This window comes from Mercurialis annua, linkage group LG5, assembly GCF_937616625.2.
Source record: "Mercurialis annua linkage group LG5, ddMerAnnu1.2, whole genome shotgun sequence".
Lineage (NCBI taxonomy): Eukaryota > Viridiplantae > Streptophyta > Magnoliopsida > Malpighiales > Euphorbiaceae > Mercurialis > Mercurialis annua.
Window position 1 is genome coordinate 51,478,673 of NC_065574.1, and position 17,134 is coordinate 51,495,806.

A 17,134-nucleotide genomic window follows, 5' to 3' on the forward strand; every position below is an offset into this window, starting at 1 on the left:
AGTGGAATTATCAAAACCGATCGGTTTTTTAGAATTTTAAAACCGATCGGAACTTTGTCCAAAAAATCGGTTCGGTTCGGTTTTTGGTTTTATCAATATAGAAAAATAATTTTTTTTCTATAAATTTTACTCATAAAAAATTAAAATTAAAATTAAATAAATAAATCTAAACTTTAAATCTAAGTCAATTGTAATGTTTTACACACAATAACACTTAGATATGAAAGAAAATACTATTGTTTTTTAACAATAATAGTAATATTTCTAAAAAAAATTATAAACTTTAAAATATCAGTATTTTGGATTTTTGAAAATTCAAAATCAAACTGAACCGAAATATATATAAAAAATCTTAATTCTAAAACCGAACCGGCAATTTTTGATTCGGTTTTGGTTCGGTTTTGCACACGCTACATGCATGTAAGGGTAGAAAGTTTGTTAGCAAATGTAGCTATCGATACGTACGGTCTCATAATAAAATATGATTAACGACGTTATCATTATCGTCAAATATATGGCTGTGGTTGCAGCCATTTCTTACCAAAGAGTCGTACTACGTTCACTAGGGTCTGATTTTTTTAGCTACACAATAAATTTTGCCGTATGTTTGTTAACTTTTTCCCGTCTGGATTGTTGCTATTTTCTTGAAGATTCTTCATGATGTATTTGTCCAACAGATTTTGACGTTTATGATACCAAACTAAACAAATTTAAATTTAATATAAATCAATTTGCATCATAAAATATTTTAAATGCAATTAATTTATTTAAACACCATATATAATTTAAACTAAAATTTATATTCTATTCAAATAAGTAAAGTTATACTGATAGTTATATATATTTAAATATATCGTAATGTGTAATTTGTATTATAAACATGATTGAATTTTATATATCAAAACATATTATTAAACATATTGTAGTTGAGTTTAGACAAATTATATTTTATATTTAGACACATATAATTTATTTATGACATGCAAAGACAGATTAAACCTCGGCACTGATTAGATCAAGTTGCACAATTTGTTTATATATTACTATATGCTTAAAATAATTGATCTTACATGATTGATTTGGCTCTAAATTTTTGTTGACTTCTTCATCGTATGCAGAAGCTTGCTATTTATTATTTAATCATCATAATATTAATATTTAAATCACAATATTTTGGCATTATTTGCTTTAATTTATAAGAAAAGAGAGGTCGTTTGAAAATATAAGGAAATATAAGTACGGTTAGGAGGATAGAAGCCAACGTAATCGCACCATGGCCAAATTGACTTCCCAGAGGCCATATGTCTATTTATTATCTTTCTTAATTTATTTGCCAAAAGGCAAATTAATTTACATTTTTAGAAAAGTTACACTTTCTGTCTAGAGTACTCCAGGTTCTTCATATCCATGTTTTCTAAAATTTCGGTGATTTAAAAAAAGAGAGATAAAAATAAAAAATGACAGTATAAAACTACTATTGAAATGTCTATAATCATTTCCGAAAATATAATGGATAGTCCTTTTCATATTTAATTATTTTTATTTTATTCTTATAACTACTCCTTGTGAAGTTAGCATGAAACCATTATAAACTATTTTATATAAAATATGTGAACTTTCAAAAAAAAATAATATGTGAAAGAATTATTTTTATCAAAAAATAATAATAAATCTCTATGCAATTGATGTCAAATCGTTGTAAAATTGTTTTTAAAATTGTTTCATAGAATTATTTCATAATTGTTTTTTTATAAAATAGCCATGAAAAATATTGTTTGAATACTTTTCATCAACTTCTTATTATGATATTTTCGAAGTGATTTATCATACCGTTTCATAACATTTTTAAATAAAATTATATGTAAAGCTATTGTGAAATTGTTATAGTACAAGTTTCTTAAAAAAACCATAAGTTTCACAAAAGTATTCTATACAAGTTTTAAAGAATTTTTAGTAAGTTCAGTAAAACTTTAAATAACATTATAAGAGTTTATTTCAGTTTTTAAATGAGTTATATACAAATTTTACAATAAATTTTATAATAATTTTCATACGAGTATTTTTTTTCAAGTTTTATAACAATCTCATAATAGTTTCATATTAGTTTGGAACTATATAATAATTTGTTTAGTTATATAGTAAAAGTATCAATTTGAATCTATGTTATACTAGTCAATATATTACTTTTATCATAATTTTAGTTAAATGAAGAAAAAAATAGTTGAGTTAATTTTCATTAGGATTATCATAAAAGCTGAATAAAGTTAATCTATGAGATGATTATTTGGATTTTCAGCGATATCCTTGACTGAGATTACCAATTATCTACAAACCAGTTGGGATGCAATGAAGAAATTGGTGCAATCATTTAGCAAATGATGTCCATCAATTACCACATTGGAGAATAAAAGATAGCAAAACAATATATGAATGATCCTTGACTTCAATATCAATATCTAGTGTACGAACTACGGAGGGTTTGATCAGTCAGAACTAGCAAAGGACAATCGTACCGATCAAATGTTATGTCTGTCTGCATTTGTCAGTATGAAACAAATTCCAATCTTGTTTCTCTCCAGCATGTCATCTCCAAACACATAATTAAATGAATCACTGGTGTAATATGTAACTGATGACTTAGAAATGTAGCAGGTCGGCTTTATTTGTAGGTGTACACTTAAAAGAGAGAGGTGAAACCGATCAATCTGCACTTGATAAGTCAATTATTAATGCTCAAATTTCTTAGCATTTCTTAAACAATAAACAAAATTTGAATTATTTAAACTTCTAAATTTCAAAAATCTTCTTAACTGAAAAGATAATTGATTCTGTGAAGTCATGGAAGAATTACTTACCAGAAAGATTTGAACATGTATTAGACGAGTCGGGTATCTGCAATACAAGAAATTATCAATTGCAACCAGTGCTACTTTTTGAATGTTATTTTAGTCAATCGGTTTTTCAGTAACCATTAATAGCTTTGATTTTTGAATGTTATATTAGATTAGATATTTTTCAACTTCTTTTTTACTTGTAATGTAAATTAACTGGAGGTTTCATGTCTGCTTTGGCATTCCTTTATTTTTGTCATATCACCTCTTTCACATGATACTTTGTTTCTATTTTATACCTCCATTTCAACTGCATATCACCTAAATTCGCATTGCAATATGTATTCTAATATAAACTGCATATTAATTTAATTTATAATGTTCAATAATTTTAGCTCTCTAAATTTTTTCAAACCTTTCAAGACGTGGCAAGTGTAATTATAGCAGAGTTACGGGCCATACCTGCTTTTATTATTGGGAATTACAATGATGGGAACCTTGCTTCTTCTATAAATTGGTGTTACACAGCATTAGTAAATTGCAAGATGTCCCTGATACATTTCTAATCCAGCCAGCGGAAATTTGCATGGGTGTATCGTGGAAATTAAAAACCTACTGCTAAGAATGATATTCAAAGAAAATAACATTGCAAGTGCGGAAAGCAGATCTCAAGCGGAATAATACGTACCACTCGTAGTTTACTTTGAAGATTATCCACAGTTTTTCTCACCTTCTCCAGCTCTTGTTCCAATGCACTCTGTCTGATGAAATAGTTATACAAGGAATGATCTTGCAATTTACTAATGCTTGCGCGGAAGTCACCTGCAAGAACTTTTTGTTTGCGAAATGAACAAGAGCATTGGTTCTTAATCATTGAACTAATATAACTCCAATAAATTGTATAGTTGTTTATAGATTGCTCTTCCTGTTGAGGATATCAGAATTCCTGCTTGAATTTGTGAAAATAATTTCGAACTGATAGGTTGTGCTAGAGTTTGTTCACCAGAGAACCACAATAGCACCAGTACTGGATTGCATGATCATGTTAATCCGCATGACTGTTTTACATCTCCAACACACCACGTGTGAAAATCTATTTAGCTCAAATGCACAATGACTGGTCTGATTTAATTTATTTTGAAGTTTGAACCTTATTGTGTAAGGTTCAAAACCATCGACAACTCTCAGCAACTACACTGCCATTAGCTAAGCATTCATTCAAGTTGTAATCTGATAGCTAAACAACCAAAATTAGTAGCCAAGAAAAAAGATATCAAAAAGTTTCCTGAAAATCTAAACATCAAACAGCAAAATACACCAAAGATGGGAAAGAATAAATTAGGAGTGCCACTGTTAAATATGGAACCAATGAATAGTTAAATTAACACTGTAAAACTTTTTTTTTCTTCTAGTCAATCATCAAGAGAGAGTGATTTTATTACTTAGAGAGATACACTAAAAAACAACAGGCCAAAAGCCACAGACCGCCCAAACCCAGCTCTCAAAACAAACCAGACTCACTAACCAACCCAGCACAAGCAATGTAACAACACAGGAACAACAGACAGCAACAAGCAATCAAGGGGAGCATCAGGAATTTACTTCCTCCTACTATTCCTGATAACACCATCAGACTTTATTTTACAGAAGACCCTGCTGCTTGGATAAGATTCTTCTTGAATATCAACTCATTTATGGCCCCCCAGATATGGTAGATGGTGGCACAAAACAATAACTTCCTTAGTCTCCTGCTGTCAGTTCTTCTATAAAGATAATTGATCTCTCTTCTCCAACTCAAAACAGGTCGGTTGAACCCCATTTCCTTCGAAACTTTGCACCAATGTCCCTTGAATAGCAGCAATCAAAGAAGAGATGATTGATGCTGTCTGAGGGATTATTACACAGACAACAAGTATCACTTTGAACAACTTTCATTAAACTAGTTTATCAGAGGTCTGCAATCTAGTCAGAAATGGTGTTGCAAAACAATTACGTACAAAGCTCAAAACATGCATAAGCAACCATAAGAAAATCGACAAACATACCCTCCGCCATATAATCCATCATCATTCTAATTAAAATAGCAACTGTAAATATTCATTAGAATATATCAAAGCACAAAATCCGTGTTAGGGTAGAAAGATAATCTGTCGGCCAAAACCCATCCACGCACAAGAAATCATCTGAATGACTAAAAAATAGAATAAGAGCTCGTGTCGTGCCTCAGTAGTTCTGATGAAATCGTAACAAACAAAATTGGTTTGAACTTTGAACCATGAAAGCCTAAATCTAACAAAAAAACTAGTCAAAGTTTGATCATTATCAGATACAAGATGTAAATCAAGATAACAAATTAAGGTTATGGCTCAAGATGGTGGTTAAAAAAAAGTCAGACGATGTATTATAAGATTAAAAAACAACCGGCAAGAAATTCCAGCTTATACACATGCACCTAAATCACTTACAAGTTACAAGAAGTAATTTGCACAGGAAATTTGTCAGGGTCCTATACTAACTCTACTGCTTCTAAAACTATGAAATCCTAAATCTAATAACCTATTTATACACAAATATCGTTTCTACTGTTTCTCATGTTTCAATGCAACATAGAAGAACATTTGAGTTCAATTAGGTCACAGTTGTAACATGTTTCTGAGACTTCTGCAACAAATTACCTAGGGAATTATTTGGTAAAGACTGGAGTGTCCTGAGGCATCGTTCATCCGTCAAGGAAAGCTGCAACAACTTACAAATAAGACTTTCATTTGGAGACAAGTTTTTGTTCCGCATTCTTTTCAGAAATCCCATTGCTTTGTCAACTTGATTTTCTTGTAGAAAACATTGTATAATGATATTAAACGAGATGTCATCTGGGTCACAACCACTTTCTTCCATTTGTTCAAACATTTTTTCAGCCTCAAATAGCTTACCTTCCTTGCAAAGACCTTCGATCATTATGTTATAAGTAATGACACTAGGGATTAAACCCACAGTGGGAATTTCATAGAACAATACCTTGGCTGCTTCAAATCTTCTTGCTCGAAACAATCCATTCAAAAGTGAATTATAAGTAAACTCATCAGGCTCTTTTCCATTCTTAATCATCAAATGAAAGATTTCACAAGCTTCTCTGACTTTCTCCTGCTTGCATAAACAATCGATCAATGTCGTGAACGTTACCACATCTGGTACTATACCTTCTGCCACCATTTGATTAATGATCTTCATCGATTTCTTCCATAATCCCAATCCACAAAACCCATGAATCATAGAGTTGTAAGTAACTAAATTAGCTTTAATCCCTAGACCAACCATGTGATTGAAAACGTTAATCGCTTCCTTTAGTTTTCCCACCTTAAGGAGCCCATCAATCACAGAACTGTAAACAAAAACATCAGGACAGATTCCCAAACTGGTCATCTCCTCAAACATTTCCAATGCATTAGAAACCAATCCATCTTTGCAAAGAGAGCTTATAATCATACTATAAGTGAATAAATTACCGTTACGATTCTCATCCACCGTCCTCCTATGCAACTCAACAGCACAACCCGTTTTGCGGATTTTACAAAGCCCGCTAATTACAATGTTATACAAGCGAATATCCCATTGAAACCCTCTCACAGTCATTTTATCAAACAGTTTGAGTGCATCCATTGCCTGTCCATCCAAGCACATACCTTTAACCAAAGTTCTAATAGTAACCAAATCAGGCTCAAAACCCATCTTCATAATTTCACCAAACACACAAAACCCACAATTTATTAACTTCAAATTACAACAACAATTCATCACAATATTGAGTGTACATAAGTTAGGGCTTACCCCAGCATGTTTCATCTTGCTGTGCAGAGTAAACACATCTGAATATGATTTTAGCTTAGAAATTGAGCCTAACAAATGATTAAAAGTAGTAACTGAAGCAATGGGTTTAAAAAGAAGCAGTTCATCAAAATATTGAATTGCATTTTTGAGGTTTAATTTACCTGAATTGCACTCATTCTTGACTTTATGTTCAAGTTCAGGGTTAAGGAATAAAGAGGCGAGAGAGTGAGATTGTTTAGCATTTCTCGCAAAAATTGCAGTTCTGGGTACCATGTTTTAACCCAGATACTTGCTTTGCAATTACAGTAGCTTCATTAACTGTTAACTACTTACATGTATTTTAATTTTCCTTCAGTAAAAAATTTTCAATTTGCCCTCAATTTATAAGTCAAGTTACAAATTAATCATTTTATTTTTTGAAAAAACACAAAGCTTGTATATTTCAATATTTCATCCATGGCAAGGCAAAGAGTCCACACATAAGGACTAAATAAGAGTGTTTGTTTTTTTAATCAAAATACCATAAAAATGAAAAAAATTACTTTAGGTAGTTTTAGGTTGAATTACGTTATATTTTTTTTTAGGCAAAATGACTTTTGTGATCGTAAAGTCAAAGATCAGGGAGTTTACTGGTTGAAAATGAAACTTAGAAACGAACGCCAATAATAAAAAATTCAAAAATCAGGGACGACAAATGATAATAAGCCCATAAATGTGCGGTGTTTTGATATTTTATCCATTTTAAACTTTTGAAATGGTTAAAATGTAGTTTTGACCTCATTCTTCATTATTAATCTGTATGATTGATTCCTAACATATATTTTTACTTTATTTTACGTAAATTTTGTGTTTATTTTATTTTACATTGGTTTAAATGCACTAAAAATTACCAACTTCGCGTGTTTTGTATATTTAATATAAATTTTTAATTTTGGCATTATTTAACACGAACTTTCCATTTTTTACAATTATGACCATATTTCATTTCAAAAAAACGATGTCGTTTTATACCCAAAACGGTGCCGGTATTTTAATTTCAAAAATTGGGAAGTTAGTATATTGTTTTGTCAAAATTAAAAACTTAAAAACCATTATATATATAATTTAATGATACGGTAACATAAAAACATTACATAAATTAAAAGATAACCTAGAAACAAAACATACTACGACATTACATGATAATGAAATAGAATATATTACATCAATATTTTGGTAGGCCGATATCAGATTTGCCAATATTAATAAAATAGTCATTGCGTAAATTATAACTTTAAATTTTATAAAATATAATAATTATTATATATATTAATTGAATTAATATGTGGTAACAATAAATTTATGCGTGTAATTGATAGAAATGTATAAATTTTAAAGTAAAAAATGATTAAAATATTAAAAATTTAAAGGAATATTTTTTTAGTGTAAGAAAAAATGATTACCACTGTAGTGGGTTTGATGATAAATTATCTAATTAATATTTAGTGATAAAAATTAGGCAATTCTCTGCTGGAAAAATGAGCTAAAAAAAGGTCAACAAGAAAGGAAGACTTATCCTGATAAAATATAGGCAAGCCAGCAGGCTGCTAGCGAGAACAACGTTGAACCAGTAGATTATATTCTTGCTTCCTTAAAACGACACGTTGCAGCCATCTATAGCCTAATTTTTTTATGATTTTATTACATTCTTAATATTTTCAAAAAATTCAGCTTCTGTTGTCCTGAGGTTTTCTTGTTGAAGGGTAATGGAGAACATTCTTGGACTTTTAAGAATTCGAGTCAAACGAGGTTTAAATCTTGCTGTTCGTGATCTTGGTTCTAGCGATCCTTATGTTGTCATCACTTTGAGAAATCAGGTCTATTTTCTTTAATTTAAATTCTCATTTACTTGCTTTTTTGTGTTCTTGAATCCTATGTTTTTATTTTGATTTTCTGGTCTGTTAATCTTTTTTAACATTCATTTTGTAATTTTATACCCCCATAATCTTTTCCTTAAAAGGGTACTTTTCTTTTTTAGAAATTTATAATCTTGAAAATTACCAATTTTTTATGTGTGAATTAGTTAGAAAATTCTCTCATATATGTTGAAATTGGTAAAATAAACTGTTCCTGAAGTTGTTGCACCAAATTAAATAGAATCTATTTTATTGTGTCCGTTGCATAGACATTTCATTCGATCGACATTTTCTGTTTCGTAAAAATGTTTAACTCGGAACTTCATTTTCAACATAGAAAACCTTAAAATAACACAGTTCGCCGTATCTGTGTCCAAGTGTCCTATTTTCTGTGTCCGTGCTACCTAGGTGTTTGTTTTAATCTGGAATTATTTTGAGTTTATGACCAAAAGATTGTTGAAAAAAGAAAATTGGAATTTAGATTATGCGATTTGGTTGTTTGCTGTTCTTCTGATATAATATAATTGTTGCAGACATTTAAGACTAAAGTGGTGAAGAAAAACTGCAATCCTGAATGGAACGAAGAACTAACGGTGTCCATTAAGGACCCTAACGAGCCAATTAAATTAGTAAGTGATTTCCCTACATTATAATTTTCGATTTTAATATTGTGATGTATTATTATCTTGTGCAAAGAAAAATGCAATTTTTCGATGTCAAGACCGACTCCTCTAATTGTATTGATTTTGGGTATCTTTTGCAGGCAGTTTTCGACAAAGATACGTTCACTGTTGATGACAAGATGGGCGATGCACTGATCGACATCAAACCATATATAGCGGCTCTTAAGATGGGCATGAAAAATCTCCCAAACGGGTGCGCATTGTCAAGAGTTCGGCCAAATAAGGACAATTACCTTGGCGACGAGAGTTCCATTGTTTGGAACGATGGCAAAATCACCCAAAATATGCATCTCAGATTGAGAAATGTCGAGAGTGGCGAAGTGGAGGTTGAGATTGAGTGGATTGATGTTCCGGGTGCCAGGGGACTCGAGATAGAAGGTACCAGCTAAAACACTACTAGTTGCCTTATCGTTATGATGTGTGTATGTATATAGATTTAAGATGGATTGCTCTGCTTGAAATGAGTTTAAAGGTACTCTTTCATGTAATAAATAAATAGACAGAGATTAACAGTTGGAAATTGTTAACATTATCATATGTATAACTAATTTCTGCCAATTTTTTGTGCTGAGAACTGCTTAGTGCAGTGCAATATAATTGTAGTATTTTGTTAAAAAATGGCATAACATATTTTTGGATCCCTGCACTTGTCCTGTATTTGGTATTGAATCCCTCCTCTTTTATTTGTCAACATTGACTCCTTACACTTTTAATTTTGTAGACATTGGGTCCTCCGTCATAAAAAGTGTTACCGGTGTCAATGCAAACCGGAAAAATAATAATATAGGGACTTGATGTCAACAAAAATAGAAGTGCATGAACTCAAATTTAGTAAAGTTAAAATAATAAAAAACTTCTCTGGTTGCACTAATGGCACGTGATGTACATCCACTTCATTTTCCCGGCGGATGGACCTAATTTTTATAAATTAAAAGTGTAATAATTCAATGTTGACAGTTTAAAGTATAGGGATGAATGTGAAAAAGTGGACAAGTGCAAGCTACCAAATATGCGTTTTGCCGTTAAAAATTTCAGCCTGATTGATTTCCAAGCATATTTGTTTTTTCATGACAGAGAGACTTCTGAAAACACCATGGAATCATTAGAGCAAATGAATAACTTGATTCAGCATTCATGTCATCTTCAACTCTGATTGATTTTACTGTGAATTCTTCTGCGAATTTCAAATCCGTATTCGTTCTCCTGAGTGTGTTTCTTCGCTTTGCTGCCTTTATACTCATAAACTACTACTAATACTTCATAATCTTTCAATTTCACGTCCATTTTTTCTCTAATTTAGCTGAAGTTAAATACATATAGACTCGTACATTTAAGTGTTCAAGACAGCAGATTTTTTGAGTCATCAATAAAGTTGTGAAATTATTACCCAGATCCATAACCTGCATTAACTAAAATGCAAGGTACTGATTTTCTTATTACAAGAGAGAACAGAAAAAGAAAATGCTAATTGCTAATGGTAAGAATTTTTTCCCATCAGAAAATGGTTAGAATTTTTTTCCATCCATCAGAAATCATCAGCTGTGGAGTAGGTATCAAGGAAGCTGATGATTCCCCAGGAGTGAACTCTCCGTTATCGATCATCATCGGCTGCCTTCTAATCATGTCTGCTTCCCCATTTTCATTCATCATTAACATATTGCACGGAATTCTTCTGGTAAAGAATTCTCTATTCTTCTTCTGGTATCTGTTTCCATACCGAGCTAACAAAGTTACCATTAAACCTCAAATACAGAAAGAAAAAAGAGGCCATACATTATGCTAATATGCCTATATCATTCAAGTCATTAGACTGAGCATTTGTCATTTCGGTTAAAGTTTAACCGAATTATCCGTAACCATATTATTTTATTTTTTAATCAAACGGACCGAAAACTGAACCAACCGAATTAGTTGGATAATTCGAAGAATTAGTCTTACCTATCAAAGACTACCCATGTAGCATGAAGGCTAGTAATTTTTTCAACCACCACAAGTCTCAATGGAAACCCCATTACTACTTCCTTCTGTAGCACTACCTGCATTACAACTCACATTAGATTTAATTCAGACTTCTGTTTTTCTCTTTCTACAACATTGATTATGACTTTAATCACAACTAAAGAATGTGGTTTCCACAATACCCCGAATCTTTTGCAAAGGTCTACCACTTCTTGAAGCTTTAGATATTTTGGATCGATCATCGACTCACTTGCAGCTTGCGCCTGTGCTAATTCTTCAAACTCCACGCCCCATACTTCTGGGGTCTTTGACGATACTAGACACAACAAAACATATCTCAATCTTATTAAGTGCGAAACCAATTTTTAAATTGAAAAGAACACATAGTTAATTGTACTCTTTCAAAACTTTGGAGAAGCCGAGCCTCCTCAAAACTGCAATGCTTAGACCCGCGCGATCAACTGTTTAATAAAATACAGGTCTCCACGAAGTCGTAGAAGCATATACAGGGGCTAATACCTATCCGGTGTTAATGGGAGTTGGGGACTGAGGCTCGGTTCAAAAATTTCATATACAATCCATCTTTATGCATACATATCATATGATGTAAAAATTCAAGCCAAACTTAATAAAAAAATCAACGAATTTGGAGTTTTAGTGAAAAATAAGCAAACCAAATTGAAAAATCGATCAAACTGACTAGTTTGGTTCGGTTCCATTTGTATTTTTTAAATTCTTTAGTAATTCGGCTCTATTGTTGGAAAAAGTAAAATTTTGGCTCGATTCGGTTTGATTCAATACTTTTTTTTTGATGAATAGTTTGATTCAATACTTACAAGGAATATTAAGCCAGGGCATGATCCCAAGCAAAGTGAGTACATAACCAGGAGCCATAATATTCTCTAATGCCCATAAAATTGGCTCTATACTGAACTCTTTAAGTGCATCCATTACAATGACTGCATGAAGAGTAGTGGCTGATGAGCTTGGGTCAAATTCTTGGCGAACAAGAGCATCGTTAAGTGAGCTCGGCATTTTAGATTTCAGAAAAAAGGTTCAAATTTGGAGGAAAGGGAGGGATTATAGAGACATGTTGTGATGATTTTATAGTTGAGTTAAGTATTGTCTTGGTGGAAAATAGGGTTTAAGTTTGGTAGCAAAACCTATGTATTGCTTTGTTCTTGGTAGCTCCAACATTCTTATCTTTAAATGTTGTTCCGAAGTTACCTAAGACAAGTTCCATGTCCTGTTTGAAAACTGTGTCTTATACCAGAAAAGGAGTGCTAATAATTTTATCAGCAAAATGACACATTTGTGGAGTTCTGGGCAACTTCGGTCATTCGGTTTTTAGCTGATTTTTTAGTTTTTGAATTTTGGCATATAACCGTAACGGACACCCAATTGGTTTTTGGTTAGTCCAATCCGACCGGATGATCTGGTCCAGTTTTAAAACACTTCTTTGATTACTCTAATATTATAGAATTACTCTAATATTAGTCCATTTTCTGCAAGGTTGGCTCAATGGGCCTTGCCTCTTCTTGGAATGGTCATTTTCATATGGGCCAAAAATCTGCTTCCATGCCCTAAAATTAGAGAAAATTACACAAATGGGCTGAAAGCGGGTCTTTTTTACATTTTTGCTAAGGCTGTCAAAGTTTTTCAGTTGTGCTAACCTTTTCTTTACATTTAATGTCATTAAACGGTAAAATATTACATCTCATGCTAACTTTTGTATTTTGTTTTCCGACTAACCTCCATCCCTTCCATATTTCGTCCACCACCACCGTCCACCACCACCGCCACCCTGATCTAAACCCTCAAATCCCCTCCCCACAAAAACCCCAACGGCAACAGACTTTTGGGTTTCATTGACAGAAGCATCATCATCAAGAATCTTACTTTTATTGGATTAGGTCTTCTTCTTGGGACATGTCTGGCATGACCTGTGAGCCTTATGTGGCTGTTCTAGTTCTTCCAGATCCGCACCCGCTGCCCGGATGCCCGGTTGGGGTCTTTGTTTATTAGGTTAGTTTTGTGTTGTTTTGGTTTTTGTTGATGAAATGCTTCAATATTTTTGTTTTTGTTTTGAGAAAACTGTGTGATGTTTGACATGTATTGATTCTTATATTTCTGCTATGGTGTTTGAGTTGTGAGTACTAGTTGTTATAGATTTGTGTTTGTAAAAATCATTGGTTTGTGGTTGTGTAGGTTAATTTATGTAGTCGTCAGATGTGGCTACAGCTATGAAGAAGGTGGTGATGGATAAAGGTCTAGGAGAGACCATGGGTATGGTGGAAATGATGTTGATAGGGTGTTACGGTAGATTTGACGGCGGCGGGCTGAGGAAGAAGATGAATGGGATTTGTTGCTCGTGATAGTAATGGCTAGGTTATGGCTGCGGGGCATAGGCAATTTAAGGCAGAAAAATCCATTATCGAGGCAGAGGCGTAGGCTTTGCATTGGGGAATCAAGGTAGCTAATGAATGTTCGTTCAGGTTGGTTATTGCAGAGAGTGATAATGCTCAGCTGGTTTCTGCTCTTCAACAAGATAGTGAATATATTTCTGAGCTTGGTGATATTCTGAGTAGGATCAAAACAATGGCAAATAATTTTATAAAAATTAAGTGGTCCTTTTCTCCAAGACAGACGAACTGTTTAGCTCACTCTTTGGCAGCAAATGCAGAATTTATGGATGGTCATATATGGATAGAGGAGTTTCCCCAAAAATGGTCTCATATTTTAGAATAAAGATTTCAGGGCCATTAGTAATAGCATGTTTGATTTTAACTAGTTAGCTGCTTGCTTCTTGCTGTGCAAGATCTTGTTTTTTCTATCAAAAAAATAATTATGTATTAATTTTTTGTAATCTTTTTTATAATGTGTAAACTTTAAACTTTAATGTGTTATATAAAAAATTATGTGTTATTTTTAACATTTTCAATTTTTTTTAATTTTATGTGGTGTATTAATTTTTTTAGCGAGAAATTTAGTATATCGTTATACATTTTAAATACATATCAGATACATATGTTGTATATATCAAATACATGTTAGAAACAACTCAAATTCATTCAAATTTAAATATATATATATATATATATATATATATATATATATATATATATATATATATATATATATATATATATATATATATATTAATTCTTTAAACGTGTTTGACATGTTTTTTAGTTGTATTTGCTATATTAATTTTTAATATATAATTTATACATGATAGATATATCCTTAATAGTATACGCGTCATCTCGTCAATGGTGGTACCTCAATGCTATCGAGATATATTTTTGATACATATCTGATACATCTCGGATACATCATAAATACATAGCAGAAACAGCTTAAAAAATATTATATATATATATATATATATAAAAATATATATGTCTTTTAGATATATTTGTTAGATGCATCTTTCATATACAATTAAAACATGATAAATATATCCTTAATACGTATCATTGATAAATATTTTATACAATTTACAGAGCATGTGGCATATTTTTATTTTAATATATGTTATAGATACATTTCAACTACCCGTAAATTATATATTCAATGCGTTAAATATACAACTCAAATACAAATACTATACATATAGGATACATTTTTTATACATATCAGAAATAATTTAGACGCATAATGAGAAATTATTGCAAATAAAGAGAAAAATATATTTTCATGCTAATGAAGTGGATAATATTATTATTTCTTTTTTTGTGTATTGACCATGTATACTAAAAATATTTATATCGAATAACATATAAAAATGTTGTTGACGCGTGAATTTCAATTAAAGTATGTGATACATGTATCTTTAATTTAAAATATATTATATATACACCTCAAAAACAATAATATATCAAATAATATTAATAACCTTTTGATATTATATATATACCTCATAACTTATTACTTTTTATGCTTCAATTTACCGTAAATAGTAACATATCAAAATGTTATTTATATTATTTGATGTGTGAATTTTAATTAAAGCACGTGATACATATATTTTTTAATTTAAAATATATTATACATACACCTTAAAAACACATAAATAATACATATTAATAATATATTTATTTATTTATTATTTTAGAAATATGAAAAAATAATAATAAGATATGTCCTTTGATACATATCCGATACATAGCAGATACATAAATGATACATGTTCGAATAGTTTGACGTACTGACGCGTGACTGACGCACGGTTCCGACGCGCGTGTCAGGCGCATGTCAGATGCGAATCTGACGCGTTTTTGACTATTCTGACGCGTTTTTGACCTTTTTCATGTGTTTTGTGTGTGTCATGTGTTGCATTCTCATTGGGAAGGTATTAAATGTAAAGTTTCATTTTTTTGAGGTGCTCATGTAATATTTCAGCAAATTTAGCATTGTTGTTATTTTATTCCTCTTTTTGTATAGTTTTGTTATTTTCTCATTACCTGAAAAAAATAGAAAAAACACTTTATTTTTTAAAATAATAGTAAATTTTTCCTCAATAAAAAAAAATAACTTACCTTTTAGCACTTTTTTTTACTCAAATCTTTTTATTATAATAATACTTATTACTCATTGTTTTTTATTGGCTAAATTGCTCCAAAAATCACCAACTTTCGCGTGTTTTTGGTATTTGACGCGAATTTTTAATTATGGGGTATGAATTATCAATTTTTTTGCATATATAGCACGGACACCGTTTTTGACCTAAAACGACAACGTTTTATACCTAAAACGACACCGTTTTTCACCTAATATGGAAACTTGGTCATATATGCAAAAAATTGATAGTTCGTGTATTTATATGCCAAAATTAAAAGTTCGTGTCAAATACCAAAAACACGCGAGAGTTGGTGATTTTTTGTGCATTTAAGCCTTTTTTATTCTAAGCATTTTATTTTTACTTTAACATATGTATTTCTCTCTCTCTCTCTCTCTCTCTCTCTCTCTCTCTCTCTCTCTCTCTCTCTCTCTCTCTCTCTCTCTCTCTCTCTTCTTCACTCCGGTGCTGTCCCTTCAACGATCCACCATCACTCCGCCTTTGCTTCGTCTTTTGCTCCGCCATTGATTATCCGTTCTTCCGTATTTAATTTTAATTTTTTTTCTTACTAATGGTGATTATTATGATATATTTTAACTCTGAGATCTAAAAGAATTGTTCTTTAATTTTTTCAGTTCAAGATCTAAAAATTTGCATTAAAAACGATTTTATGATGAAAAATGATTTTTTTTGCAGAAAACAACGTCTAATTATCATATCGGTATCAGTATGACGTTATCATATCAGTATTATAACACTGCAGAGAAAAATGATTTTCTGTTAAGAAAAGTGCTTGGTTATCATTTCATTATCATTATATCATATCAATATCATAACATTATACGATTATGATAATAGTGTGATATAATTATGATAATAGATAAATAACATTATGATAACAATATGATAATAGTGTGATAAATTTTAGGCCAAATGTCGTAAAAAGGCCAAACCTTTTATAAAAGTTTCACAAAAGTCCTGACCTTTTAGTTTTGTCGATTTTGGCCAAAAACAGATTATTTGCTTTCAATTGTGACCAACTCTCAATTTGGTTTCAATTTGCCTATGTGGCGCATACGTGGTGCCTACGTGGCATGCACATATATTGAAAGGTCAAGATTTTTGTGAAACCAAATAATCCATTTTTGGCCAAAATCGACAAAATTGAAAGGTCAGGACTTTTGTGAGACCAAATAATCAGTTCTTGGCCAAAATCGACAAAATTGAAAGGTTAGGACTTTTGTGAAATTTTTATGAAAGGTTTGGCCTTTTTACGACATTTGCCTAAATTTTATGATAATAATATGATACCGTTTGATAATAATATGATAAGGTTATATGATAAAATGTTATGATATAGTTATAATAAAATACGTTATG

General features: G+C 31.2%; 3 protein-coding genes across 6 annotated transcripts; 1 reads left to right on the forward strand and 2 right to left on the reverse strand.

The window, feature by feature from the left end:
* Window positions 1-5,439: 5,439 nt before the first annotated feature.
* On the reverse strand, window positions 5,440-7,011 carry LOC126680718 (pentatricopeptide repeat-containing protein At1g12620-like). Of its 3 annotated transcripts, XM_050375896.2 has the most exons (3): window positions 6,818-7,011; window positions 6,657-6,724; window positions 5,440-6,491 (listed from the first exon to the last, which is right to left on the reverse strand). In XM_050375896.2, the coding sequence occupies exons 1-3, from the start codon at window positions 6,927-6,929 to the stop codon at window positions 5,460-5,462; spliced, it is 1,212 nt and encodes a 403-aa protein (XP_050231853.1). In that variant the 5' UTR covers window positions 6,930-7,011; the 3' UTR covers window positions 5,440-5,459. The 3 variants fall into 3 exon arrangements, with proteins under 3 accessions (XP_050231853.1, XP_050231852.1, XP_050231851.1); XM_050375895.2 differs by having other exon boundaries at window positions 6,657-7,011; XM_050375894.2 differs by having other exon boundaries at window positions 5,440-6,724; window positions 6,818-7,009.
* Window positions 7,012-8,241: 1,230 nt separating this feature from the next.
* On the forward strand, window positions 8,242-10,515 carry LOC126680720 (protein C2-DOMAIN ABA-RELATED 7-like). Its single transcript, XM_050375899.2, has 4 exons — window positions 8,242-8,512; window positions 9,085-9,180; window positions 9,315-9,612; window positions 10,309-10,515. Exons 1-4 carry the CDS (start codon window positions 8,402-8,404, stop codon window positions 10,338-10,340), a joined length of 537 nt encoding a protein of 178 aa, XP_050231856.1. The 5' UTR covers window positions 8,242-8,401; the 3' UTR covers window positions 10,341-10,515.
* A 48-nt stretch (window positions 10,516-10,563) lies between these two features.
* On the reverse strand, window positions 10,564-12,448 carry LOC126680719 (uncharacterized). 2 transcript variants are annotated; one of them, XM_050375897.2, is made up of 4 exons: window positions 12,030-12,441; window positions 11,376-11,509; window positions 11,173-11,270; window positions 10,564-10,939 (listed from the first exon to the last, which is right to left on the reverse strand). In XM_050375897.2, the coding sequence occupies exons 1-4, from the start codon at window positions 12,226-12,228 to the stop codon at window positions 10,729-10,731; spliced, it is 642 nt and encodes a 213-aa protein (XP_050231854.1). In that variant the 5' UTR covers window positions 12,229-12,441; the 3' UTR covers window positions 10,564-10,728. The 2 variants fall into 2 exon arrangements, with proteins under 2 accessions (XP_050231854.1, XP_050231855.1); XM_050375898.2 differs by having other exon boundaries at window positions 10,827-10,955; window positions 12,030-12,448.
* Between the last annotated feature and the right edge of the window lie 4,686 nt (window positions 12,449-17,134).